Source organism: Oncorhynchus keta, unplaced genomic scaffold (genome assembly GCF_023373465.1).
Source record: "Oncorhynchus keta strain PuntledgeMale-10-30-2019 unplaced genomic scaffold, Oket_V2 Un_scaffold_1378_pilon_pilon, whole genome shotgun sequence".
Taxonomy (NCBI): domain Eukaryota; kingdom Metazoa; phylum Chordata; class Actinopteri; order Salmoniformes; family Salmonidae; genus Oncorhynchus; species Oncorhynchus keta.
Genome location: NW_026290776.1, coordinates 41,269 through 67,917, shown reverse-complemented (window position 1 = coordinate 67,917; position 26,649 = coordinate 41,269). Strand labels below are relative to the sequence as shown.

The 26,649-nt window shown below is 44.2% G+C and overlaps 2 protein-coding genes and 1 long non-coding RNA gene across 5 annotated transcripts in view; 1 reads left to right on the top strand and 2 right to left on the bottom strand.

Moving 5' to 3' along the window:
• Nucleotides 1–11,093, bottom strand: part of ppcdc (phosphopantothenoylcysteine decarboxylase) — a 28,827-nt gene extending 17,734 nt beyond the window's left edge. The window contains exons 1-3 of one of the 2 annotated variants that reach the window (XM_052513694.1): nucleotides 10,784–11,078; nucleotides 5,863–5,958; nucleotides 1,808–1,936 (exon numbers count right to left, since the gene is read on the bottom strand). In XM_052513694.1, the coding sequence (XP_052369654.1) occupies nucleotides 1,808–1,936; nucleotides 5,863–5,958; nucleotides 10,784–10,927 (369 nt within the window). In that variant the 5' untranslated portion in view covers nucleotides 10,928–11,078. Of the gene's footprint in view, nucleotides 1–1,807; nucleotides 1,937–5,862; nucleotides 5,959–10,783 lie in introns of both variants that reach the window. The other variant, XM_052513696.1, reaches the window with a different exon arrangement.
• On the bottom strand, nucleotides 3,380–4,033 carry LOC127927386 (uncharacterized). Of its 2 annotated transcripts, none has more exons than XR_008127267.1 (3): nucleotides 3,972–4,033; nucleotides 3,624–3,719; nucleotides 3,380–3,449 (listed from the first exon to the last, which is right to left on the bottom strand). It is a non-coding gene; the product is annotated as an uncharacterized LOC127927386 (long non-coding RNA). The 2 variants fall into 2 exon arrangements; XR_008127266.1 differs by lacking the exon at nucleotides 3,380–3,449 and adding an exon at nucleotides 3,465–3,600 and having other exon boundaries at nucleotides 3,648–3,719; nucleotides 3,948–4,033.
• A 25-nt stretch (nucleotides 11,094–11,118) lies between the features above and the next one.
• LOC127927382 (very-long-chain (3R)-3-hydroxyacyl-CoA dehydratase-like) lies at nucleotides 11,119–19,184 on the top strand. The gene is made up of 8 exons (XM_052513693.1): nucleotides 11,119–11,340; nucleotides 14,605–14,647; nucleotides 14,925–14,998; nucleotides 16,810–16,974; nucleotides 17,420–17,468; nucleotides 17,554–17,664; nucleotides 18,188–18,416; nucleotides 19,166–19,184. Exons 1-8 carry the CDS (start codon nucleotides 11,257–11,259, stop codon nucleotides 19,167–19,169), a joined length of 759 nt encoding a protein of 252 aa, XP_052369653.1. The 5' UTR covers nucleotides 11,119–11,256; the 3' UTR covers nucleotides 19,170–19,184.
• Nucleotides 19,185–26,649: the final 7,465 nt, after the last annotated feature.

Here is a 26,649-nt window from a genome sequence, read left to right as displayed (position 1 = left end):
GGGATCCTAACCATGTCCTGTTAACAGGCAGTCTGTCTAGTTAGAGGATCCTAACCATGTCCTGTTGACAGGCAGTCTGTCTAGTTAGAGGATCCTAACCATGTCCTGTTGACAGGCAGGCAGTCTGTCTAGTTAGAGGATCCTAACCACGTCCTGTTGACAGGCAGTCTGTCTCGTTAGAGGATCCTAACCACGTCCTGTTGACAGGCAGTCTGTCTAGTTAGAGGATCCTAACCATGTCCTGTTGACAGGCAGTCTGTCTCGTTAGAGGATCCTAACCACGTCCTGTCAGTCTAGTTAGAGGATCCTAACCATGTCCTGTTGACAGGCAGGCAGTCTGTCTAGTTAGAGGATCCTAACCATGTCCTGTTGACAGGCAGTCTGTCTAGTTAGAGGATCCTAACCATGTCCTGTTGACAGGCAGTCTGTCTAGTTAGAGGATCCTAACCATGTCCTGTTGACAGGCAGTCTGTCTAGTTAGAGGATCCTAACCATGTCCTGTTGACAGGCAGTCTGTCTAGTTAGAGGATCCTAACCACGTCCTGTTGACAGGCAGTCTGTCTAGTTAGAGGATCCTAACCACGTCCTGTTGACAGGCAGTCTGTCTAGTTAGAGGATCCTAACCATGTCCTGTCAGTCTAGTTAGAGGATCCTAACCATGTCCTGTTGACAGGCAGTCTGTCTAGTTAGAGGATCCTAACCATGTCCTGTTGACAGGCAGTCTGTCTAGTTAGAGGATCCTAACCATGTCCTGTTGACAGGCAGTCTGTCTAGTTAGAGGATCCTAACCATGTCCTGTTGACAGGCAGTCTGTCTAGTTAGAGGATCCTAACCACGTCCTGTTGACAGGCAGGCAGTCTGTCTAGTTAGAGGATCCTAACCATGTCCTGTCAGTCTAGTTAGAGGATCCTAACCATGTCCTGTTGACAGGCAGTCTGTCTAGTTAGAGGATCCTAACCATGTCCTGTTGACAGGCAGTCTGTCTAGTTAGAGGATCCTAACCATGTCCTGTTGACAGGCAGTCTGTCTAGTTAGAGGATCCTAACCATGTCCTGTTGACAGGCAGGCAGTCTGTCTAGTTAGAGGATCCTAACCATGTCCTGTCAGTCTAGTTAGAGGATCCTAACCATGTCCTGTTGACAGGCAGTCTGTCTAGTTAGAGGATCCTAACCATGTCCTGTTGACAGGCAGTCTGTCTAGTTAGAGGATCCTAACCATGTCCTGTTGACAGGCAGGCAGTCTGTCTAGTTAGAGGATCCTAACCATGTCCTGTTGACAGGCAGGCAGTCTGTCTAGTTAGAGGATCCTAACCATGTCCTGTTGACAGGCAGTCTGTCTAGTTAGAGGATCCTAACCATGTCCTGTCAGTCTAGTTAGAGGATCCTAACCATGTCCTGTTGACAGGCAGTCTGTCTAGTTAGAGGATCCTAACCACGTCCTGTCAGTCTAGTTAGAGGATCCTAACCATGTCCTGTCAGTCTAGTTAGAGGATCCTAACCACGTCCTGTCAGTCTAGTTAGAGGATCCTAACCATGTCCTGTCAGTCTAGTTAGAGGATCCTAACCATGTCCTGTCAGTCTAGTTAGAGGATCCTAACCACGTCCTGTTGACAGGCAGTCTGTCTAGTTAGAGGATCCTAACCATGTCCTGTCAGTCTAGTTAGAGGATCCTAACCATGTCCTGTCTGTCTAGTTAGAGGATCCTAACCATGTCCTGTCAGTCTAGTTAGAGGATCCTAACCATGTCCTGTCTGTCTAGTTAGAGGATCCTAACCACGTCCTGTCAGTCTACCAGTACAAGATCTCACCAGTAAGTTGTCACAGATGCCGCTGGCGATCTTCCCCAGTGTGTTAGCGTCCAGAGGGGCTATAACGAGGAGGTCAGCCCAGCGTCTCAGCTCTATGTGCAGGACAGGGTCAGAACGCTGGCTCCACAGCTATGGGACAATGGGAACATTATCAAGACATTATCAGATACATTATCACCTCTAGGTCCACAGTTGAGACAGATGAGTAGTATTCAGACCAGTTATCACCTCGAGGTCTACAGGTGTTTTCTAGGATTTACACACGTGGTGAAGATCATTTCTGGATCCTTCGGTGAATGATGAATGCGTCCTTGTTATAAAGGCACGGCAATGCAACACGACATAATGTATAATGATAATAATATATATATATATATATATATATATATAATGATGTAATAATGTACATGATTGGAGACTCAGTCAGACAGATGAGACAGTCTTCCTAGATTCCTACCTGCCAAACCCAGATTCCTACCTGCCAAACCCAGATTCCTACCTGCCAAACCCAGATTCCTACCTGCCAAACCCAGATTCCTACCTGCCAAACCCAGATTCCTACCTGCCAAGCTCAGATTCCTACCTGCCAAACCTACAGGGGTCCAATAGAGTCCAGTCAACATTTACCAAACACTTTACCTTGGTGTGAGACTGGAACCATGGCTGTCTGACATCTGAAAGAGGATAAATACACATCTCTTACCGGGATGGCAGATGTGCTCCTCTAGTCGCTCAATATGAAGAGTTGAGAAAATATTTTGGTAGCCACAACTACAGACAGATTCGTCTGAGAAGACATTTGATTTCCAAACTGTGTTTTAACCGCAATTAGATATGGAAATATCAGACCAGTAAATAATACTATATATATATACATATACATATATATATATATATATTTAATTGTCACATATACCGTTACCGGATAGGTACATGTGTTGTTTTACAGGGTCAGCCATAGTAGTACGTCGCAACTGGAGCAATTTGGATTGAGTGTCTTGCTCAAGGGCACATTGACAGATTTTTCACCTTGTCGGCTAAAGTATTCGAACCAGCGACCTTTCGGTTAACGCTTTAACCCCAAGGCTACCTGCCCCAATAACCCCTAGGCTACCTGCCCCAATAACCCCTAGGCTACCTGCCCCAATAACCCCTAAGCTACCTGCCCCAATAACCCCTAGGCTACCTGCCCCAATAACCGCTATGCTACCTGCCCCAATAACCCCTAGGCTACCTGCCCCAATAACCCCTAGGCTACCTGCCCCAATAACCCCTAGGCTACCTGCCCCAATAACCGCTATGCTACCTGCCCCAATAACCCCTAGGCTACCTGCCCCAATAACCCCTAGGCTACCTGCCCCAATAACCCCTAGGCTACCTGCCCCAATAACCGCTATGCTACCTGCCCCAATAACCCCTAGGCTACCTGCCCCAATAACCCCTAGGCTACCTGCCCCAATAACCGCTATGCTACCTGCCCCAATAACCGCTATGCTACCTGCCCCAATAACCCCTAAGCTACCTGCCCCAATAACCCCTAGGCTACCTGCCCCAATAACCCCTAGGCTACCTGCCCCAATAACCGCTATGCTACCTGCCCCAATAACCGCTATGCTACCTGCCCCAATAACCGCTATGCTACCTGCTACCTGCCCCAATAACCGCTATGCTACCTGCCCCAATAACCGCTATGCTACCTGCCCCAATAACCGCTATGCTACCTGCCCCAATAACCGCTATGCTACCTGCCCCAATAACCGCTATGCTACCTGCCCCAATAACCGCTATGCTACCTGCCCCATAACCGCTATGCTACCTGCCCCAATAACCGCTATGCTACCTGCCCCAATAACCGCTATGCTACCTGCCCCAATAACCGCTATGCTACCTGCCCCAATAACCGCTATGCTACCTGCCCCTAATAACCCAATAACCGCTATGCTACCTGCCCCCCTAATAACCCCTAGGCTACCTGCCCCAATAACCGCTATGCTACCTGCCCCAATAACCGCTATGCTACCTGCCCCAATAACCCCTAGGCTACCTGCCCCAATAACACCTAGGCTACCTGCCCCAATAACCGCTATGCTACCTGCCCCAATAACCGCTATGCTACCTGCCCCAATAACCCCTAGGCTACCTGCCCCAATAACCGCTATGCTACCTGCCCCAATAACCGCTATGCTACCTGCCCCAATAACCGCTATGCTACCTGCCCCAATAACCGCCCTAATAACCCTATGCTACCTGCCCCAATAACCGCTATGCTACCTGCCCCAATAACCCCTAGGCTACCTGCCCCAATAACCCCTAGGCTACCTGCCCCAATAACCGCTAGGCTACCTGCCCCAATAACCCCTATGCTACCTGCCCCAATAACCCTAGGCTACCTGCCCCAATAACCCCTAGGCTACCTGCCCCAATAACCCCTAGGCTACCTGCCCCAATAACCCCTAGGCTACCTGCCCCAATAACCCCTAGGCTACCTGCCCCAATAACCCCTAGGCTACCTGCCCCAATAACCCCTAGCTACCTGCCCCAATAACCCTAAGCTACCTGCCCCAATAACCCCTAGGCTACCTGCCCCAATAACCCCTAGGCTACCTGCCCCAATAACCCCTAGGCTACCTGCCCCAATAACCCCTAGGCTACCTGCCCCAATAACCCCTAGGCTACCTGCCCCCTAATAACCCCTAGGCTACCTGCCCCAATAACCCCAAGGCTACCTGCCCCAATAACCCCAGGCTACCTGCCCCAATAACCCCTAGGCTACCTGCCCCAATAACCCCTAGGCTACCTGCCCCAATAACCCCTAGGCTACCTGCCCCAATAACCCCTAGGCTACCTGCCCCAATAACCCCAAGGCTACCTGCCCCAATAACCCCTAGGCTACCTGCCCCAATAACCCCAAGGCTACCTGCCCCAATAACCCCTAGGCTACCTGCCCCAATAACCCCTAGGCTACCTGCCCCAATAACCCCTAGGCTACCTGCCCCAATAACCCCTAGGCTACCTGCCCCAATAACCCCTAGGCTACCTGCCCCAATAACCCCTAGGCTACCTGCCCCAATAACCCCTAGGCTACCTGCCCCAATAACCCCTAGGCTACCTGCCCCAATAACCCCTAGGCTACCTGCCCCAATAACCCCTAGGCTACCTGCCCCAATAGGCTACCCCCCAATAACCCCTAGGCTACCTGCCCCAATAACCCCTAGGCTACCTGCCCCAATAACCCCTAGGCTACCTGCCCCAATAACCCCTAGGCTACCTGCCCCAATAACCCCTAGGCTAGGCTACCTGCCCCAATAACCCCTAGGCTACCTGCCCCAATAACCCCTAGGCTACCTGCCCCAATAACCCCCTAGGCTACCTGCCCCAATAACCCCTAGGCTACCTGCCCCAATAACCCCTAAGGCTACCTGCCCCAATAACCCCTAGGCTACCTGCCCCCCCTAAGGCTACCTGCCCCAATAACCCCTAAGCTACCTGCCCCAATAACCCCTAGGCTACCTGCCCCAATAACCCCTAGGCTACCTGCCCCCAAGGCTACCCCCCAATAACCCCTAGGCTACCTGCCCCAATAACCCCTAAGCTACCTGCCCCAATAACCCCTAAGCTACCTGCCCCAATAACCCCAAGGCTACCTGCCCCAATAACCCCTAGGCTACCTGCCCCAATAACCCCTAGGCTACCTGCCCCAATAACCCCTAGGCTACCTGCCCCAATAACCCCTAGGCTACCTGCCCCAATAACCCCTAAGCTACCGGCCCCAATAACCGCTAGGCTACCTGCCGGCCAGTCAACTACAAATCAATTATAACTCTTCACGACTAAACCCTGTGTCTGAGGTTTTCACTAGATGGTATACTGCTTATGTCAGAATGGACTTTTCATAGCAGGTTCTGAGAATTTTCGCAGCAGATTAGGATAATTAGGAAAAGGGTTAGGATAAGGGTTAGGATTAGCTAAAAATGCAACAACAACAAAAAACTTTGGGATGTCAATTTGACCTAAACTCCATCTTATCTAGACAGGACCTCTGTTTGATAACCAACCTCCCACTCATGTGTGTCACTGTAGACTCTGACAGCCACATCAGCAGGGTTGTAGAAGTGCTTGGCGTGTTCTGTAGTGACAACACGCACATCCACCTGCAAACGGGAAGACACACACAATAAGGGTGTTATTCCAACTTTGAAACACAAACCAACCCCTAATCCCAACCACCTCTCCCCTAGGATCAACCCCTAATCCCTACCACCTCTCCCCTGGGATCAAACCCTAATCCCAACCACCTCTCCCCTGGGATCAACCCCTAATCCCTACCACCTCTCCCCTAGGATCAACCCCTAATCCCAACCACCTCTCCCCTGGGATCAAACCCTAATCCCAACCACCTCTCCCTGGGATCAAACCCTAATCCCAACCACCTCTCCCCTGGGATCAACCCCTAATCCCTACCACCTCTCCCCTAGGATCAACCCCTAATCCCTACCACCTCTCCCCTGGGATCGACCCCTAATCCCAACCACCTCTCCCTAGGATCAACCCCTAATCCCTACCACCTCTCCCCTGGGATCAACCCCTAATCCCTACCACCTCTCCCCTAGGATCAACCCCTAATCCCTACCACCTCTCCCTGGGATCGACCCCTAATCCCAACCACCTCTCCCCTAGGATCAACCCCTAATCCCTACCACCTCTCCCCTGGGATCAACCCCTAATCCCAACCACCTCTCCCCTAGGATCAACCCCTAATCCCTACCACCTCTCCCCTGGGATCAAACCCTAATCCCAACCACCTCTCCCCTGGGATCAACCCCTAATCCCTACCACCTCTCCCCTAGGATCAACCCCTAATCCCTACCACCTCTCCCCTGGGATCAACCCCTAATCCCAACCACCTCTCCCCTGGGATCAACCCCTAATCCCAACCACCTCTCCCCTAGGATCAACCCCTAATCCCTACCACCTCTCCCCTGGGATCAACCCCTAATCCCAACCACCTCTCCCCTGGGATCAACCCCTAATCCCTACCACCTCTCCCCTAGGATCAACCCCTAATCCCTACCACCTCTCCCCTGGGATCAACCCCTAGCCCCTATACCCTAGGATCAACCCCTAGCCCCTATACCCTAGGATCAACCCCTAGCCCCTATACCCTAGGATCAACCCCTAGCCCCTATACCCTAGGATCAACCCCTTGCCCCTATACCCTAGGATCAACCCCTAGCCCCTATACCCTAGGATCAACCCCTTGCCCCTATACCCTAGAATCAACCCCTCGCCCCTATACCCTAGGATCAACCCCTAGCCCCTATACCCTAGGATCAACCCCTAGCCCCTATACCCTAGGATCAACCCCTTGCCCCTATACCCTAGAATCAACCCCTCACCCCTATACCCTAGGATCAACCCCTAGCCCCTATACCCTACCTTTCTAAATAAGGGTGTGATCACTACTCTACAATACATTAAGTGTGTTCCCTCAGACCACTACTCTACAATACATTAAGTGTGTTCCCTCAGACCACTACTCTACAATACATTAAGTGTGTTCCCTCAGACCACTACTCTACAATACATTAAGTGTGTTCCCTCAGACCACTACTCTACAATACATTAAGTGTGTTCCCTCAGACCACTACTCTACAATACATTAAGTGTGTTCCCTCAGACCACTACTCTACAATACATTAAGTGTGTTCCCTCAGACCACTACTCTACAATACATTAAGTGTGTTCCCTCAGACCACTACTCTACTACCACATATCTACAATACAACATGTATGTGTGTGTAGTGCGTGTCTTGTCATGTGTATGTGTATCTGTACGTATAGTGTGTGTGTTATCGTGTTTGTGTGTGCATGTGTCTGTGCCTATGTGTGTGTGTGTTATCGTGTTTGTGTGTGCATGTGTCTGTGCCTATGTGTGTGTGTGTTATCGTGTGTGTGTGTGCATGTGTCTGTGCCTGTGTGTGTGTGTGTTATCGTGTTTGTGTGTGCATGTGTCTGTGCCTGTGTGTGTGTGTGTTATCGTGTGTGTGTGTGCATGTGTCTGTGCCTATGTGTGTGTGTGTGTTATCGTGTTTGTGTGTGCATGTGTCTGTGCCTGTGTGTGTCTCTTCACAGTCCCCACTGTTCCATAAGGTGTATTTTTATCTATTAAAAAATAATCTGATTCTACTGCTGCATCAGTTACGGTGTATTCAACATGTCAATACCTCTCATAAATAAAGTAGTGATGAAGTCAATCTCTCCTCCACTTTCAGCCAGGAGAGATTGACATGCATATTATTCATATTAGCTCTCTGTGTACATCCAAGGGCCAGCCATGCTGCCCTGTTCTGAGCCAATTGCAATTTTCCTAAGTCCCTCTTTGTGGCACCTGACCACACGACTGAACAGTAGTCCAGGTGACACAAAACTAGGGCCTGTTGGACCTGCCTTGTTGATAGTGTTGTTAAGAAGGTAGAAACTAGGGCCTGTAGGACCTGCCTTGTTGATACTGTTGTTAAGAAGGTAGAAACTAGGGCCTGTCGGACCTGCCTTGTTGATAGTGCTGTTAAGAAGGTAGAAACTAGGGCCTGTAGGACCTGCCTTGTTGATAGTGCTGTTAAGAAGGTAGAAACTAGGGCCTGTAGGACCTGCCTTGTTGATAGTGTTGTTAAGAAGGTAGAAACTAGGGCCTGTAGGACCTGCCTTGTTGATAGTGTTGTTAAGAAGGTAGAAACTAGGGCCTGTAGGACCTGCCTTGTTGATAGTGTTGTTAAGAAGGTAGAAACTAGGGCCTATAGGACCTGCCTTGTTGATAGTGTTGTTAAGAAGGTAGAAACTAGGGCCTGTAGGACCTGCCTTGTTGATAGTGTTGTTAAGAAGGTAGAAACTAGGGCCTGTAGGACCTGCCTTGTTGATAGTGTTGTTAAGAAGGTAGAAACTAGGGCCTATAGGACCTGCCTTGTTGATAGTGTTGTTAAGAAGGTAGAAACTAGGGCCTGTAGGACCTGCCTTGTTGATAGTGTTGTTAAGAAGGTAGAAACTAGGGCCTATAGGACCTGCCTTGTTGATAGTGTTGTTAAGAAGGTAGAAACTAGGGCCTGTAGGACCTGCCTTGTTGATAGTGTTGTTAAGAAGGTAGAACCTAGGGCCTGTAGGACCTGCCTTGTTGATAGTGTTGTTAAGAAGGTAGAAACTAGGGCCTGTAGGACCTGCCTTGTTGATAGTGTTGTTAAGAAGGTAGAAACTAGGGCCTGTAGGACCTGCCTTGTTGATAGTGTTGTTAAGAAGGTAGAAACTAGGGCCTGTAGGACCTGCCTTGTTGATAGTGCTGTTAAGAAGGTAGAAACTAGGGCCTGTAGGACCTTCCTTGTTGATAGTGTTGTTAAGAAGGTAGAAACTAGGGACTGTAGGACCTGCCTTGTTGATAGTGCTGTTAAGAAGGTAGAAACTAGGGCCTGTAGGACCTTCCTTGTTGATAGTGTTGATAAGGCAGAGCAGCGCTTTATTATGGACAGACTTCTCCCCATCTTAGCTACTGTTGTAGCTACGTTCTGACCATGACAGTTTACAATCCAGGGTTCCTCCTAGCAGTTGTCACCTCAACTTGCTCAATTTCCACATTATTCATTACACAATTGAGTTGAGGTTTAGGATTTAGTGTTTGATTTGTCCCAAATACAATGCTTTTAGTTTCGACTTATTCCTTGGTAGGTATCTCTTTAACAACATTATAGCAGGGGGTGTAAAGCCATAGCACAGACGTTTTTTCCAGCAGTAGACTATGATCAATAATGTAAACAGCTGTACTGAAGTCTAACAAAACAGCCCCCACAATCATTTGATCATCAATTTCTCTCAGCCAATCATCAGTCATCTGTGTAAGTGCTGTGCTTGTTGAGTGTTCTTCCCTATAAGCTGAAAGTCTGTTGTCAATTTGTTTACTGTGAAATAGCATTGTTTCTGGTCAAACACCATTTTTTTTCAAAAGTTTACTAAGGGTTGGTAACAGGCTGATTGGTCAGCTATTTGAGCCAGTAAAGGGGGGTTTACTATTCTCAGGTAGGGGAATACATGTTTTATATTGTCTTATACAGTGGCACTCCCCAAAATAGAACCATCACATGAAAGCATGAACAAATAGATGAATTATGAATTATATTGCAGTGTTTACAGTCCAGATATGAGGATTATTTTTTTTTGTGGCTGATGTCCGAACCTTATCTATGATTTACCTCTGTTTGTGCCTCTACAAACGTCCATAATTTGACATTCTGATATTCTTCAAGGTAAACTGAAGTTGATAAGTTTATTGGGCCGGTAAAGGGGTTTGATAATTTAGCTCGGCCTCAATATGACCTGCTATTAGAAGTGTTGATTATCTAGGCCTATCTACATAACAGATTTTCGGGGATAGAGCTAATTCAACCTAGCTTCCTTTTCTGCTGAAAACCGGATGTGGTAGCATTAACCTGTTACGTTAATGCTGATATTACCTGATATTACAAGTGTAACGTCGTGACTGCGCCTCTAGGATATGTAAATCATTATTTGCGTATGGAATTTCCCCGTCAGTTTCCATTAAATGGCACAATAACCCCTCTTGACAATACAGCGATAGATTTGGTTTGATACAAGGTGCACATCGTCCTCCAGCGGTATAATGTGCAGGTCACAGAGAGCAACGGTTGACCTGTTTGAGTAACGCTGACTCATGAATCCAAATATATTATATAAAAATATGCAATATTATTTATTATATATATAAAAAATATAGCATTTTTATATATATATAACAGTGGGTTATATATATATTGCATTTGTTTCTTCTTTCTCTAATAAATAAATCAAAATAAATACAAATATATATATACATAACTATATATATAATTAATAGTTAATTGTAAAAAATTATTTAAAAAAATGAATCCAAATATAGCTAGCAGGAAATACATCCCAGTTAGATGCCTATCTACTTACCCCGGGCAACTCTAGAAGTTGGGAGACCAACAGAGGCACTTTGAGCGCTGCCACACTACCCGTGACCCCAACCAGCACACGAAATTTACCACACGAGTCTAACAAATCAAATGTCGGAGACGTTACGGGTGATTCCGCCTGCATGTTAGCTGGAAAACGATCACTACAAAAAAAAAAAAAACTTCAACACGTTATTAGGAGCATGCTGATTGCCAAGAATACGCAAAATATCGCCAACTTTTAGCCTCTATAAACTTCGCATGATGCAGCTTCCGTAAACATTGACACCACGTGACCAACAGTGACTGGTGAACGAGCACGTATCGCAACGACCTTTCGTGAGCGTGCACGCTAGGTCCATAGAATATTCTGGCTCCTCGACGGCTTCCGCAAGAGAGACACATCGTCCGGCATGTTATTTTAGTTTTTTTTTTATGCTTTCGTGAATTGCGCTGATATTCTCAACAGGTGCGATGCAGCAGACGCTGACTCCTCACGTCTACTGGGCTCAGCGGCATGAGGACATCTACCTGCGAGTGGAGCTGATTGACGCGCAGGTGAGTAGAGAGATGACCTGTCACCCAGAGGCAATAAATACACCGCTCACAAACACTGTACTCCGAAGTTCACATTGGGTTGAGAATCGACCCTTAGCATGAGGATGTAGCCCTAATGTGACTGAGTAGGCTATCATTGCATTATAGAAAATCATTTTGATTTATTTAACTAGGCAAGTCAGTTAAGAACAAATTCTTATTTTCAATGACGGCCTAGGAACAGTGGGTTAACTGCCTGTTCAGGGGCAGAACGACAGATTTGTACCTTGTCAGCTCAGGGATTTGATCTTGCAACCTTTCGGTTACTAGTCCAACGCTCTAACCACTAGGCTACCTGCTGGTTACCGGCCCAACGCTCTAACCACTAGGCTACCTGCTGGTTACCGGCCCAACGCTCTAACCACTTGGCTACCTGCTGGTTACTGGCCCAACGCTCTAACCATTAGGCTACCTGCTGGTTACTGACCCAACGCTCTAACCACTAGGCTACCTGCTGGTTACTGACCCAACGCTCTAACCACTAGGCTACCTGCTGGTTACTGACCCAACGCTCTAACCACTAGGCTACCTGCTGGTTACTGACCCAACGCTCTAACCACTAGGCTACCTGCTGGTCACTGACCCAACACTCTAACCACTAGGCTACCTGCTGGTTACTGGCCCAACGCTCTAACCACTAGGCTACCTGCTGGTTACTAGCCCAACGCTCTAACCACTAGGCTACCTGCTGGTTACTGGCCCAACACTCTAACCACTAGGCTACCTGCTGGTTACTGGCCCAACACTAACCACTAGGCTACCTGCTGGTTACTGGCCCAACACTAACCACTAAGCTACCTGCTGGTTACTGGCCCAACGCTCTAACCACTAGGCTACCTGCTGGTTACTGGCCCAACACTCTAACCACTAGGCTACCTGCTGTTTACTGGTCCAATGCTCTAACCACTAGGCTACCTGCTGGTTACTGGCCCAACACTCTAACCACTAGGCTACCTGCTGGTTACTGGCCCAACGCTCTAACCACTAGGCTACCTGCTGGTTACTAGTCCAACGCTCTAACCACTAGGCTACCTGCTGGTTACTGGCCCAACGCTCTAACCACTAGTCTACCTGCTGGTTACTGGCCCAACGCTCTAACCACTAGGCTACCTGCTGGTTACTGGCCCAACGCTCTAACCACTAGGCTACCTGCTGGTTACTGGCCCAACGCTCTAACCACTAGGCTACCTGCTGGTTACTGGCCCAACGCTCTAACCACTAGGCTACCTGCTGGTTACTAGTCCAACGCTCTAACCACTAGGCTACCTGCTGGTTACTGGCCCAACACTAACCACTAGGCTACCTGCTGGTTACTGGCCCAACACTAACCACTAAGCTACCTGCTGGTTACTGGCCCAACGCTCTAACCACTAGGCTACCTGCTGGTTACTGGCCCAACACTCTAACCACTAGGCTACCTGCTGTTTACTGGTCCAATGCTCTAACCACTAGGCTACCTGCTGGTTACTGGCCCAACACTAACCACTAGGCTACCTGCTGGTTACTGGCCCAACGCTCTAACCACTAGGCTACCTGCTGGTTACTAGTCCAACGCTCTAACCACTAGGCTACCTGCTGGTTACTGGCCCAACGCTCTAACCACTAGTCTACCTGCTGGTTACTGGCCCAACGCTCTAACCACTAGGCTACCTGCTGGTTACTAGTCCAACGCTCTAACCACTAGGCTACCTGCTGGTTACTGGCCCAACACTCTAACCACTAGGCTACCTGCTGGTTACTGGCCCAACGCTCTAACCACTAGGCTACCTGCTGGTTACTGGCCCAACGCTCTAACCACTAGGCTACCTGCTGGTCACTGGCCCAACGCTCTAACCACTAGGCTACCTGCTGGTTATTGGCCCAACGCTCTAACCACTAGGCTACCTGCTGGTTACTAGTCCAACGCTCTAACCACTAGGCTACCTGCTGGTTACTGGCCCAACACTCTAACCACTAGGCTACCTGCTGGTTCCTGGCCCAACGCTCTAACCACTAGGCTACCTGCTGGTTACTGGCCCAACGCTCTAACCACTAGGCTACCTGCTGGTTACTGACCCAACGCTCTAACCACTAGGCTACCTGCTGGTCACTGACCCAACGCTCTAACCACTAGGCTACCTGCTGGTTACTGGCCCAACGCTCTAACCACTAGGCTACCTGCTGGTTTGCTGACCCAACGCTCTAACCACTAGGCTACCTGCTGGTTACTGGCCCAACGCTCTAACCACTAGGCTACCTGCTGGTTACTGGCCCAACGCTCTAACCACTAGGCTACCTGCTGGTTACTGACCCAACGCTCTAACCACTAGGCTACCCTACCGCCCCAGAATAGAATATAAATACAATTGTATGCTTGTGTTTCTGAGAATGATGTGTCCATAATAACTGAGTCACTGTGATGTGTCCATAATAACTGAGTCACTGTGATGTGTCCATAATAACTGAGTCACTGTGATGTGTCCATAATAACTGAGTCACTGTGATGTGTCCATAATAACTGAGTCACTGTGATGTGTCCATAATAACTGAGTCACTGTGATGTGTCCATAATAACTGAGTCACTGTGATGTGTCCATAATAACTGAGTCACTGTGATGTGTCCATAATAACTGAGTCACTGTGATGTGTCCATAATAACTGAGTCACTGTGATGTGTCCATAATAACTGAGTCACTGATGTGTCCATAATAACTGAGTCACTGTGATGTGTCCATAATAACTGAGTCACTGTGATGTGTCCATAATAACTGAGTCACTGTGATGTGTCCATAATAACTGAGTCACTGTGATGTGTCCATAATAACATCAGTGTGGTCTACATGTTAAGTGCATGGAGATGGTGTTTGAAGATAGTGTTTTGACACAGCGAGACTTCCTCTTCGCTGATAACGAGTCCTGACTGCTTTCATTTGCATCGACAACACAAACCAGTTGTCTGTATCCTCTTTGGTAGAGTCTAAAGAGGAGCAACTTTAACTCATGATGTAGTCTGTATCCTCGTTGGTAGAGTCTAAAGAGGAGCAACTTTAACTCATGATGTAGTCTGTATCCTCATTGGTAGAGTCTAAAGAGGAGCAACTTTAACTCATGATGTAGTCTGTATCCTCGTTGGTAGAGTCTAAAGAGGAGCAACTTTAACTCATGATGTAGTCTGTATCCTCTTTGGTAGAGTCTAAAGAGGAGCAACTCATAATGTAGTCTGTACTGTCTTCTCTTCTCTTGCAGAATATTGACATCAGCGTGCATGATAATGTCCTCCAATTCAGGGGTACGTATTCTTTATTACAGTATTATCAACTAGAAGACACCTACCATGAGAGCATGGTTTTGAAGACTCATTCACCTACCATGAGAGCATGGCTTTGAAGACTCATTCACCTACCTACCATGAGAGCATGGCTTTGAAGACTCATTCACCTACCATTAGAGCATGGCTTTGAAGACTCATTCACCTACCATTAGAGCATGGCTTTGAAGACTCATTCACCTACCATTAGAGCATGGCTTTGAAGAAACAAATGATCATTTTGTTTCTTTGTTTCCAGCCCAGGGCCATGGAGCAAGAGGACAGAATGATTATGAGTTTAGTCTGCCGTTTCTTAATGCTGTGAAGACAGAGGTACTGTTAACTAGATGGAATATTCTGAATAATAATATACTGTTAACTAGACTATTCTGAATAATAATATACTGTTAACTAGACTATTCTGAATAATAATATACTGTGTTTACTAGACTATTCTGAATAATAATATACTGTTAACTAGACTATTCTGAATAATAATATACTGTTAACTAGACTATTCTGAATAATAATATACTGTTAACTAGACTATTCTGAATAATAATATACTGTTAACTAGACTATTCTGAATAATATACTGTGTTAACTAGACTATTCTGAATAATATACTGTGTTAACTAGACTATTCTGAATAATATACTGTGTTAACTAGACTATTCTGAATAATAATATACTGTTAACTAGACTATTCTGAATAATAATATACTGTGTTTACTAGACTATTCTGAATAATAATATACTGTGTTAACTAGACTATTCTGAATAATAATATACTGTTAACTAGACTATTCTGAATAATAATATACTGTTTACTAGACTATTCTGAATAATAATATACTGTTAACTAGACTATTCTGAATAATAATATACTGTTAACTAGACTATTCTGAATAATAATATACTGTGTTTTCTAGACTATTCTGAATAATACTATACTGTTAACTAGACTATTCTGAATAATATACTGTGTTAACTAGACTATTCTGAATAATAATATACTGTGTTAACTAGACTATTCTGAATAATAATATACTGTGTTAACTAGACTATTCTGAATAATAATATACTGTGTTAACTAGACTATTCTGAATAATAATATACTGTTGACTAGACTATTCTGAATAATAATATACTGTTAACTAGACTATTCTGAATAATATACTGTTAACTAGACTATTCTGAATAATAATATACTTTTTACTAGACTATTCTGAATAATAATATACTGTGTTAACTAGACTATTCTGAATAATAACATACTGTTTACTAGACTATTCTGAATAATAATATACTGTTAACTAGACTATTCTGAATAATAATATACTGTTAACTAGACTATTCTGAATAATAACATACTGTTAACTAGACTATTCTGAATAATAATATACTGTTTACTAGACTATTCTGAATAATAATATACTGTGTTTACTAGACTATTCTGAATAATAATATACTGTTAACTAGACTATTCTGAATAATAATATACTGTGTTTACTAGACTATTCTGAATAATAATATACTGTTAACTAGACTATTCTGAATAATAATATACTGTTAACTAGACTATTCTGAATAATAATATACTGTGTTTACTAGACTATTCTGAATAATAATATACTGTTAACTAGACTATTCTGAATAATAATATACTGTGTTTACTAGACTATTCTGAATAATAATATACTGTGTTTACTAGACTATTCTGAATAATAATATACTGTGTTTTCTAGACTATTCTGAATAATAATATACTGTTAACTAGACTATTCTGAATAATAATATACTGTGTTTACTAGACTATTCTGAATAATAATATACTGTGTTTACTAGACTATTCTGAATAATAATATACTGTTAACTAGACTATTCTGAATAATAATACTGTTAACTAGACTATTCTGAATAATAATATACTGTTAACTAGACTATTCTGAATAATAGACTGTTTTTACTAGACTATTCTGAATAATAATATACTGTTAACTAGACTATTCTGAATAATAATATACTGTTAACTAGACTATTCTGAATAATAGACTGTTTTTACTAGATTGTGTGTGTGTGTGTGTGTGTGTGTGTGTGGTTGGTTGGTTATTCTAATCTAATAGATATCATGTGTTCTCCAGATGAGCCACAGGTCGACACAACGCCAGGTTAACATCACAGTGCGTAAGCAGCTGAGTGGCTGGTGGCACAGACTCACCCTACAGGAGAAGAAACCTCTGTTCCTGGCTCCTGACTTCGACCGCTGGATGGACGAGTCTGACGCTGAGATGGAGCTACGGGAGAAGGTAACGTCCTGTAATGCTAATTCAGGATGTCAGGATACATTTGGTGTTACAGCAGATAAGGCTCATTAATGAGAGTGTCTGCCTGCCTGCCTGCCTGTGTCTGCCTGTCTGTCTGTCTGCCTGTCAGTGTGTCTGTCTGCCTGTCTGTGTGTCTGTCTGTCTGTCTGTGTGTCTGTCTGTCTGTCTGTCTGTGTCTGCCTGCCTGCCTGCCTGTGTCTGTCTGTCTGCCTGCCTGTCTGCCTGTCTGTCTGCCTGCCTGCCTGCCTGCCTGTCTGTCTGTCTGTGTGTCTGTCTGTCTGTCTCTGCGGTGAGGGAAGAGCATCATCAGCACATTGTGACAGTGACTACTTCATATTTATATGCTATAATTGATTCATAACAATATAATAATATAGAACACTTACTGTATATATATTCGTTGCGTTCGTCTGTTGTAACTTTCCAGGAGGAGAAAAAGAATCGACTGAACATGGAGTCAAGGCTGTCGGAGGACTGTGAGTATAACACACTGTATTTTTATGTGTAAGAAATACAGGCAGAGAATGTGACATGTGACCTATATTGTGAATTTCTTCCCAGCATACATCACTCTGAAGAAAGCTTTTCTGTTCACCTACAACCTGGTTCAGTTCTTGGGCTTCTCCTGGATCTTCGTCAACATGACCATCCGGCTCTTTATACTGGGACAAGGTGAATCACTTCAGTTAGACATGACCATATGACTCTTTATACTGGGACAAGGTGAATCACTTCAGTTAGACATGACAAGGTGAATCACTTCAGTTAGACATGACAAGGTGAATCACTTCAGTTAGAAATGACCATCCGACTCTTTATACTGGGACAAGGTGAATCACTTCAGTTAGACATGACAAGGTGAATCACTTCCGTTAGACATGACAAGGTGAATCACTTCAGTGAGACATGACAAGGTGAATCACTTCAGTGAGACATGACAAGGTGAATCACTTCAGTGAGACATGACAAGGTGAATCACTTCAGTGAGACATGACAAGGTGAATCACTTCAGTTAGACATGACAAGGTGAATCACTTCAGTTAGACAAGGTGAATCACTTCAGTTAGACATGAGCTTGTTTGAGCCAGTCTGGCTGAGTTTGCATTTGTTCAGAAAACAGTGTAAATGGTCAACTCTGGCAGTGAAGGACATGGCATGACCATATATTTTCAACTGTCCCCCCCCCCCCTTTCAGATTCTCTCTATGACACATTCTACACCATCTCCGACGTGATGTTTTTCTGCCAAATATTAGCCAGTGTAGAAGTCCTCAATGCTATGTTTGGAGTGGTCAAGGCTGCGGTGGTTCCTGCCTTTATACAGGTATGGTACTGTCTTTGTTTTCAGGTACTCTACTTTCAATCTGAGCATTCGCTGTTGGCACAAACGCCACTTCAACACGGACAGCATCAGGGAACACAGGGGTAGTTTACTGTGGTCGTTTATCATACTCTACAACACGGGTAGTTTACTGTGGTCGTTCATCACACTCTACAACTCGGGTAGTTTACTGTGGTCGTTTATCATACTCTACAACACGGGTAGTTTACTGTGGTCGTTTATCATACTCTACAACACGGGTAGTTTACTGTGGTCGTTTATCATACTCTACAACACGGGTAGTTTACTGTGGTCGTTTATCATACTCTACAACACGGGTAGTTTACTGTGGTCGTTTATCATACTCTACAACACGGGTAGTTTACTGTGGTCGTTTATCATACTCTACAACACGGGTAGTTTACTGTGGTCGTTTATCATACTCTACAACACAGGGGTAGTTTACTGTGGTCGTTTATCATACTCTACAACACGGGTAGTTTACTGTGGTCGTTCATCATACTCTACAACACGGGTAGTTTACTGTGGTCGTTTATCATACTCTACAACACGGGTAGTTTACTGTGGTCGTTTATCATACTCTACAACACAGGTAGTTTACTGTGGTCGTTTATCATACTCTACAACACGGGTAGTTTACTGTGGTCGTTCATCATACTCTACAACACGGGTAGTTTACTGTGGTCGTTCATCATACTCTACAACACAGGGGTAGTTTACTGTGGTCGTTTATCATACTCTACAACACAGGGGTAGTTTACTGTGGTCGTTTATCATACTCTACAACACAGGGGTAGTTTACTGTGGTCGTTCATCATACTCTACAACACAGGTAGTTTACTGTGGTCGTTCATCATACTCTACAACACGGGTAGTTTACTGTGGTCGTTTATCATACTCTACAACACGGGTAGTTTACTGTGGTCGTTTATCATACTCTACAACACGGGTAGTTTACTGTGGTCGTTTATCATACTCTACAACACGGGTAGTTTACTGTGGTCGTTTATCATACTCTACAACACGGGTAGTTTACTGTGGTCGTTCATCAGACTCGACAACACGGGTAGTTTACTGTGGTCGTTTATCATACTCTACAACACGGGTAGTTTACTGTGGTCGTTTATCACACTCTACAACACGGGTAGTTTACTGTGGTCGTTCATCATACTCTACAACACGGGTAGTTTACTGTGGTCGTTCATCATACTCTACAACACAGGGGTAGTTTACTGTGGTCGTTCATCACTCTACAACACAGGTAGTTTACTGTGGTCGTTTATCACACTCTACAACACGGGTAGTTTACTGTGGTCGTTTATCATACTCTACAACACGGGTAGTTTACTGTGGTCGTTTATCATACTCTACAACACGGGTAGTTTACTGTGGTCGTTTATCATACTCTACAACACGGGTAGTTTACTGTGGTCGTTTATCATACTCTACAACACGGGTAGTTTACTGTGGTCGTTTATCATACTCTACAACACGGGTAGTTTACTGTGGTCGTTTATCATACTCTACAACACAGGGGTAGTTTACTGTGGTCGTTTATCATACTCTACAACACAGGGGTAGTTTACTGTGGTCGTTTATCATACTCTACAACACAGGGGTAGTTTACTGTGGTCGTTTATCATACTCTACAACACGGGTAGTTTACTGTGGTCGTTCATCATACTCTACAACACGGGTAGTTTACTGTGGTCGTTCATCATACTCTACAACACGGGTAGTTTACTGTGGTCGTTTATCATTACATTTACATTACATTTAAGTCATTTAGCAGACGCTCTTATCCAGAGCGACTTACAAATTGGGACTCTACAACACGGGTAGTTTACTGTGGTCGTTTATCATACTCTACAACACGGGTAGTTTACTGTGGTCGTTCATCATACTCTACAACACAGGGGTAGTTTACTGTGGTCGTTCATCATACTCTACAACAGGGGTAGTTTACTGTGGTCGTTTATCATACTCTACAACACAGGGGTAGTTTACTGTGGTCGTTTATCATACTCTACAACACAGGTAGTTTACTGTGGTCGTTCATCATACTCTACAACACAGGTAGTTTACTGTGGTCGTTCATCATACTCTACAACACAGGTAGTTTACTGTGGTCGTTCATCATACTCTACAACACAGGGGTAGTTTACTGTGGTCGTTTATCATACTCTACAACACAGGGGTAGTTTACTGTGGTCGTTTATCATACTCTACAACACGGGTAGTTTACTGTGGTCGTTTATCATACTCTACAACACAGGGTAGTTTACTGTGGTCGTTTATCATACTCTACAACACAGGGGTAGTTTACTGTGGTCGTTTATCATACTCTACAACACAGGGGTAGTTTACTGTGGTCGTTTATCATACTCTACAACACGGGTAGTTTACTGTGGTCGTTTATCATACTCTACAACACGGGTAGTTTACTGTGGTCGTCCATCATACTCTACAACACGGGTAGTTTACTGTGGTCGTTTATCATACTCTACAACACGGGTAGTTTACTGTGGTCGTTTATCATACTCTACAACACGGGTAGTTTACTGTGGTCGTTTATCATACTCTACAACACGGGTAGTTTACTGTGGTCGTTCATCATACTCTACAACACGGGTAGTTTACTGTGGTCGTTTATCATACTCTACAACACGGGTAGTTTACTGTGGTCGTTTATCATACTCTACAACACGGGTAGTTTACTGTGGTCGTTTATCATACTCTACAACACGGGTAGTTTACTGTGGTCGTTTATCATACTCTACAACACGGGTAGTTTACTGTGGTCGTTTATCATACTCTACAACACGGGTAGTTTACTGTGGTCGTTTATCATACTCTACAACACGGGTAGTTTACTGTGGTCGTTTATCATACTCTACAACACGGGTAGTTTACTGTGGTCGTTTATCATACTCTACAACACGGGTAGTTTACTGTGGTCGTTTATCATACTCTACAACACGGGTAGTTTACTGTGGTCGTTCATCATACTCTACAACACGGGTAGTTTACTGTGGTCGTTCATCATACTCTACAACACGGGTAGTTTACTGTGGTCGTTCATCAGACTCTACAACACAGGTAGTTTACTGTGGTCGTTCATCATACTCTACAACACAGGTAGTTTACTGTGGTCGTTCATCATACTCTACAACACAGGTAGTTTACTGTGGTCGTTCATCACTCTACAACACAGGTAGTTTACTGTGGTCGTTTATCACTCTACAACACAGGTAGTTTACTGTGGTCGTTTATCACTCTACAACACAGGTAGTTTACTGTGGTCGTTTATCATACTCTACAACACGGGTAGTTTACTGTGGTCGTTCATCACTCTACAACACGGGTAGTTTACTGTGGTCGTTTATCATACTCTACAACACAGGTAGTTTACTGTGGTCGTTTATCATACTCTACAACACAGGTAGTTTACTGTGGTCGTTCATCACTCTACAACACAGGTAGTTTACTGTGGTCGCTTCATCATACTCTACAACACAGGTAGTTTACTGTGGTCGTTTATCATACTCTACAACACGGGTAGTTTACTGTGGTCGTTCATCACTCTACAACACAGGTAGTTTACTGTGGTCGTTCATCACTCTACAACACGGGTAGTTTACTGTGGTCGTTCATCACTCTACAACACAGGTAGTTTACTGTGGTCGTTTATCATACTCTACAACACAGGTAGTTTACTGTGGTCGTTTATCATACTCTACAACACAGGTAGTTTACTGTGGTCGTTTATCATACTCTACAACACGGGTAGTTTACTGTGGTCGTTTATCATACTCTACAACACAGGTAGTTTACTGTGGTCGTTCATCATACTCTACAACACAGGGGTAGTTTACTGTGGTCGTTTATCATACTCTACAACACAGGTAGTTTACTGTGGTCGTTTATCAGACTCTACAACACAGGTAGTTTACTGTGGTCGTTTATCATACTCTACAACACAGGTAGTTTACTGTGGTCGTTTATCATACTCTACAACACAGGTAGTTTACTGTGGTCGTTTATCAGACTCTACAACACAGGGGTAGTTTACTGTGGTCGTTTATCATACTCTACAACACAGGTAGTTTACTGTGGTCGTTTATCAGACTCTACAACACAGGTAGTTTACTGTGGTCGTTTATCAGACTCTACAACACAGGTAGTTTACTGTGGTCGTTTATCATACTCTACAACACAGGTAGTTTACTGTGGTCGTTTATCATACTCTACAACACAGGTAGTTTACTGTGGTCGTTCATCATACTCTACAACACAGGTAGTTTACTGTGGTCGTTCATCACTCTACAACACAGGTAGTTTACTGTGGTCGTTCATCATACTCTACAACACAGGTAGTTTACTGTGGTCGTTCATCATACTCTACAACACAGGTAGTTTACTGTGGTCGTTCATCATACTCTACAACACAGGTAGTTTACTGTGGTCGTTCATCATACTCTACAACACAGGTAGTTTACTGTGGTCGTTTATCATACTCTACAACACGGGTAGTTTACTGTGGTCGTTCATCACTCTACAACACAGGTAGTTTACTGTGGTCGTTTATCATACTCTACAACACAGGTAGTTTACTGTGGTCGTTTATCATACTCTACAACACAGGTAGTTTACTGTGGTCGTTTATCATACTCTACAACACAGGTAGTTTACTGTGGTCGTTTATCATACTCTACAACACAGGTAGTTTACTGTGGTCGTTTATCATACTCTACAACACAGGGGTAGTTTACTGTGGTCGTTTATCATACTCTACAACACAGGTAGTTTACTGTGGTCGTTTATCATACTCTACAACACAGGTAGTTTACTGTGGTCGTTTATCATACTCTACAACACAGGTAGTTTACTGTGGTCGTTCATCATACTCTACAACACAGGTAGTTTACTGTGGTCGTTTATCATACTCTACAACACAGGTAGTTTACTGTGGTCGTTCATCATACTCTACAACACAGGTAGTTTACTGTGGTCGTTCATCATACTCTACAACACAGGTAGTTTACTGTGGTCGCTCATCACTCTACAACACAGGTAGTTTACTGTGGTCGTTTATCAGACTCTACAACACAGGTAGTTTACTGTGGTCGTTCATCACTCTACAACACGGGTAGTTTACTGTGGTCGTTCATCAGACTCTACAACACGGGTAGTTTACTGTGGTCGTTCATCAGACTCTACAACACGGGTAGTTTACTGTGGTCGTTCATCATACTCTACAACACGGGTAGTTTACTGTGGTCGTTCATCACTCTACAACACAGGTAGTTTACTGTGGTCGTTCATCAGACTCTACAACACGGGTAGTTTACTGTGGTCGTTCATCATACTCTACAACACGGGTAGTTTACTGTGGTCGTTTATCAATCATACTCTACAACACGGGTAGTTTACTGTGGTCGTTTATCATACTCTACAACACAGGTAGTTTACTGTGGTCGTTCATCATACTCTACAACACAGGGGTAGTTTACTGTGGTCGTTCATCATACTCTACAACACGGGTAGTTTACTGTGGTCGTTCATCATACTCTACAACACAGGGGTAGTTTACTGTGGTCGTTCATCATACTCTACAACACGGGTAGTTTACTGTGGTCGTTCATCATACTCTACAACACGGGTAGTTTACTGTGGTCGTTTATCATACTCTACAACACAGGTAGTTTACTGTGGTCGTTTATCAATCATACTCTACAACACGGGTAGTTTACTGTGGTCGTTTATCAATCATACTCTACAACACGGGTAGTTTACTGTGGTCGTTTATCAGACTCTACAACACAGGTAGTTTACTGTGGTCGTTTATCATACTCTACAACACAGGTAGTTTACTGTGGTCGTTCATCATACTCTACAACACAGGTAGTTTACTGTGGTCGTTTATCATACTCTACAACACAGGTAGTTTACTGTGGTCGTTTATCATACTCTACAACACAGGTAGTTTACTGTGGTCGTTTATCATACTCTACAACACAGGTAGTTTACTGTGGTCGTTCATCATACTCTACAACACAGGTAGTTTACTGTGGTCGTTCATCATACTCTACAACACGGGTAGTTTACTGTGGTCGTTTATCATACTCTACAACACGGGTAGTTTACTGTGGTCGTTTATCAATCATACTCTACAACACGGGTAGTTTACTGTGGTCGTTTATCAGACTCTACAACACAGGTAGTTTACTGTGGTCGTTTATCATACTCTACAACACAGGTAGTTTACTGTGGTCGTTCATCATACTCTACAACACAGGTAGTTTACTGTGGTCGTTTATCATACTCTACAACACAGGTAGTTTACTGTGGTCGTTCATCATACTCTACAACACAGGTAGTTTACTGTGGTCGTTCATCACTCTACAACACAGGTAGTTTACTGTGGTCGTTTATCAATCATACTCTACAACACAGGTAGTTTACTGTGGTCGTTCATCACTCTACAACACAGGTAGTTTACTGTGGTCGTTTATCATACTCTACAACACAGGGGTAGTTTACTGTGGTCGTTCATCACTCTACAACACAGGTAGTTTACTGTGGTCGTTCATCATACTCTACAACACAGGGGTAGTTTACTGTGGTCGTTCATCACTCTACAACACAGGGGTAGTTTACTGTGGTCGTTCATCATACTCTACAACACAGGGGTAGTTTACTGTGGTCGTTTATCAGACTCTACAACACAGGTAGTTTACTGTGGTCGTTTATCATACTCTACAACACAGGTAGTTTACTGTGGTCGTTTATCATACTCTACAACACAGGTAGTTTACTGTGGTCGTTCATCACTCTACAACACAGGTAGTTTACTGTGGTCGTTCATCACTCTACAACACGGGTAGTTTACTGTGGTCGTTTATCATACTCTACAACACAGGTAGTTTACTGTGGTCGTTTATCATACTCTACAACACAGGTAGTTTACTGTGGTCGTTCATCACTCTACAACACAGGTAGTTTACTGTGGTCGTTCATCACTCTACAACACAGGGGTAGTTTACTGTGGTCGTTTATCAGACTCTACAACACAGGTAGTTTACTGTGGTCGTTTATCATACTCTACAACACAGGTAGTTTACTGTGGTCGTTTATCATACTCTACAACACAGGTAGTTTACTGTGGTCGTTTATCACTCTACAACACGGGTAGTTTACTGTGGTCGTTTATCATACTCTACAACACAGGTAGTTTACTGTGGTCGTTCATCACTCTACAACACGGGTAGTTTACTGTGGTCGTTCATCACTCTACAACACAGGTAGTTTACTGTGGTCGTTTATCACTCTACAACACAGGTAGTTTACTGTGGTCGTTCATCATACTCTACAACACGGGTAGTTTACTGTGGTCGTTTATCAATCATACTCTACAACACGGGTAGTTTACTGTGGTCGTTTATCAATCATACTCTACAACACGGGTAGTTTACTGTGGTCGTTTATCAGACTCTACAACACAGGTAGTTTACTGTGGTCGTTTATCATACTCTACAACACAGGTAGTTTACTGTGGTCGTTTATCATACTCTACAACACAGGTAGTTTACTGTGGTCGTTTATCATACTCTACAACACAGGTAGTTTACTGTGGTCGTTCATCACTCTACAACACAGGTAGTTTACTGTGGTCGTTTATCAATCATACTCTACAACACAGGGGTAGTTTACTGTGGTCGTTCATCACTCTACAACACAGGTAGTTTACTGTGGTCGTTCATCATACTCTACAACACAGGGGTAGTTTACTGTGGTCGTTCATCATACTCTACAACACAGGGGTAGTTTACTGTGGTCGTTCATCATACTCTACAACACAGGGGTAGTTTACTGTGGTCGTTTATCAGACTCTACAACACAGGTAGTTTACTGTGGTCGTTTATCATACTCTACAACACAGGTAGTTTACTGTGGTCGTTTATCATACTCTACAACACAGGTAGTTTACTGTGGTCGTTTATCATACTCTACAACACAGGTAGTTTACTGTGGTCGTTCATCACTCTACAACACAGGTAGTTTACTGTGGTCGTTCATCACTCTACAACACGGGTAGTTTACTGTGGTCGTTTATCATACTCTACAACACAGGTAGTTTACTGTGGTCGTTTATCATACTCTACAACACAGGTAGTTTACTGTGGTCGTTCATCACTCTACAACACAGGGGTAGTTTACTGTGGTCGTTTATCAGACTCTACAACACAGGTAGTTTACTGTGGTCGTTCATCATACTCTACAACACAGGTAGTTTACTGTGGTCGTTTATCATAC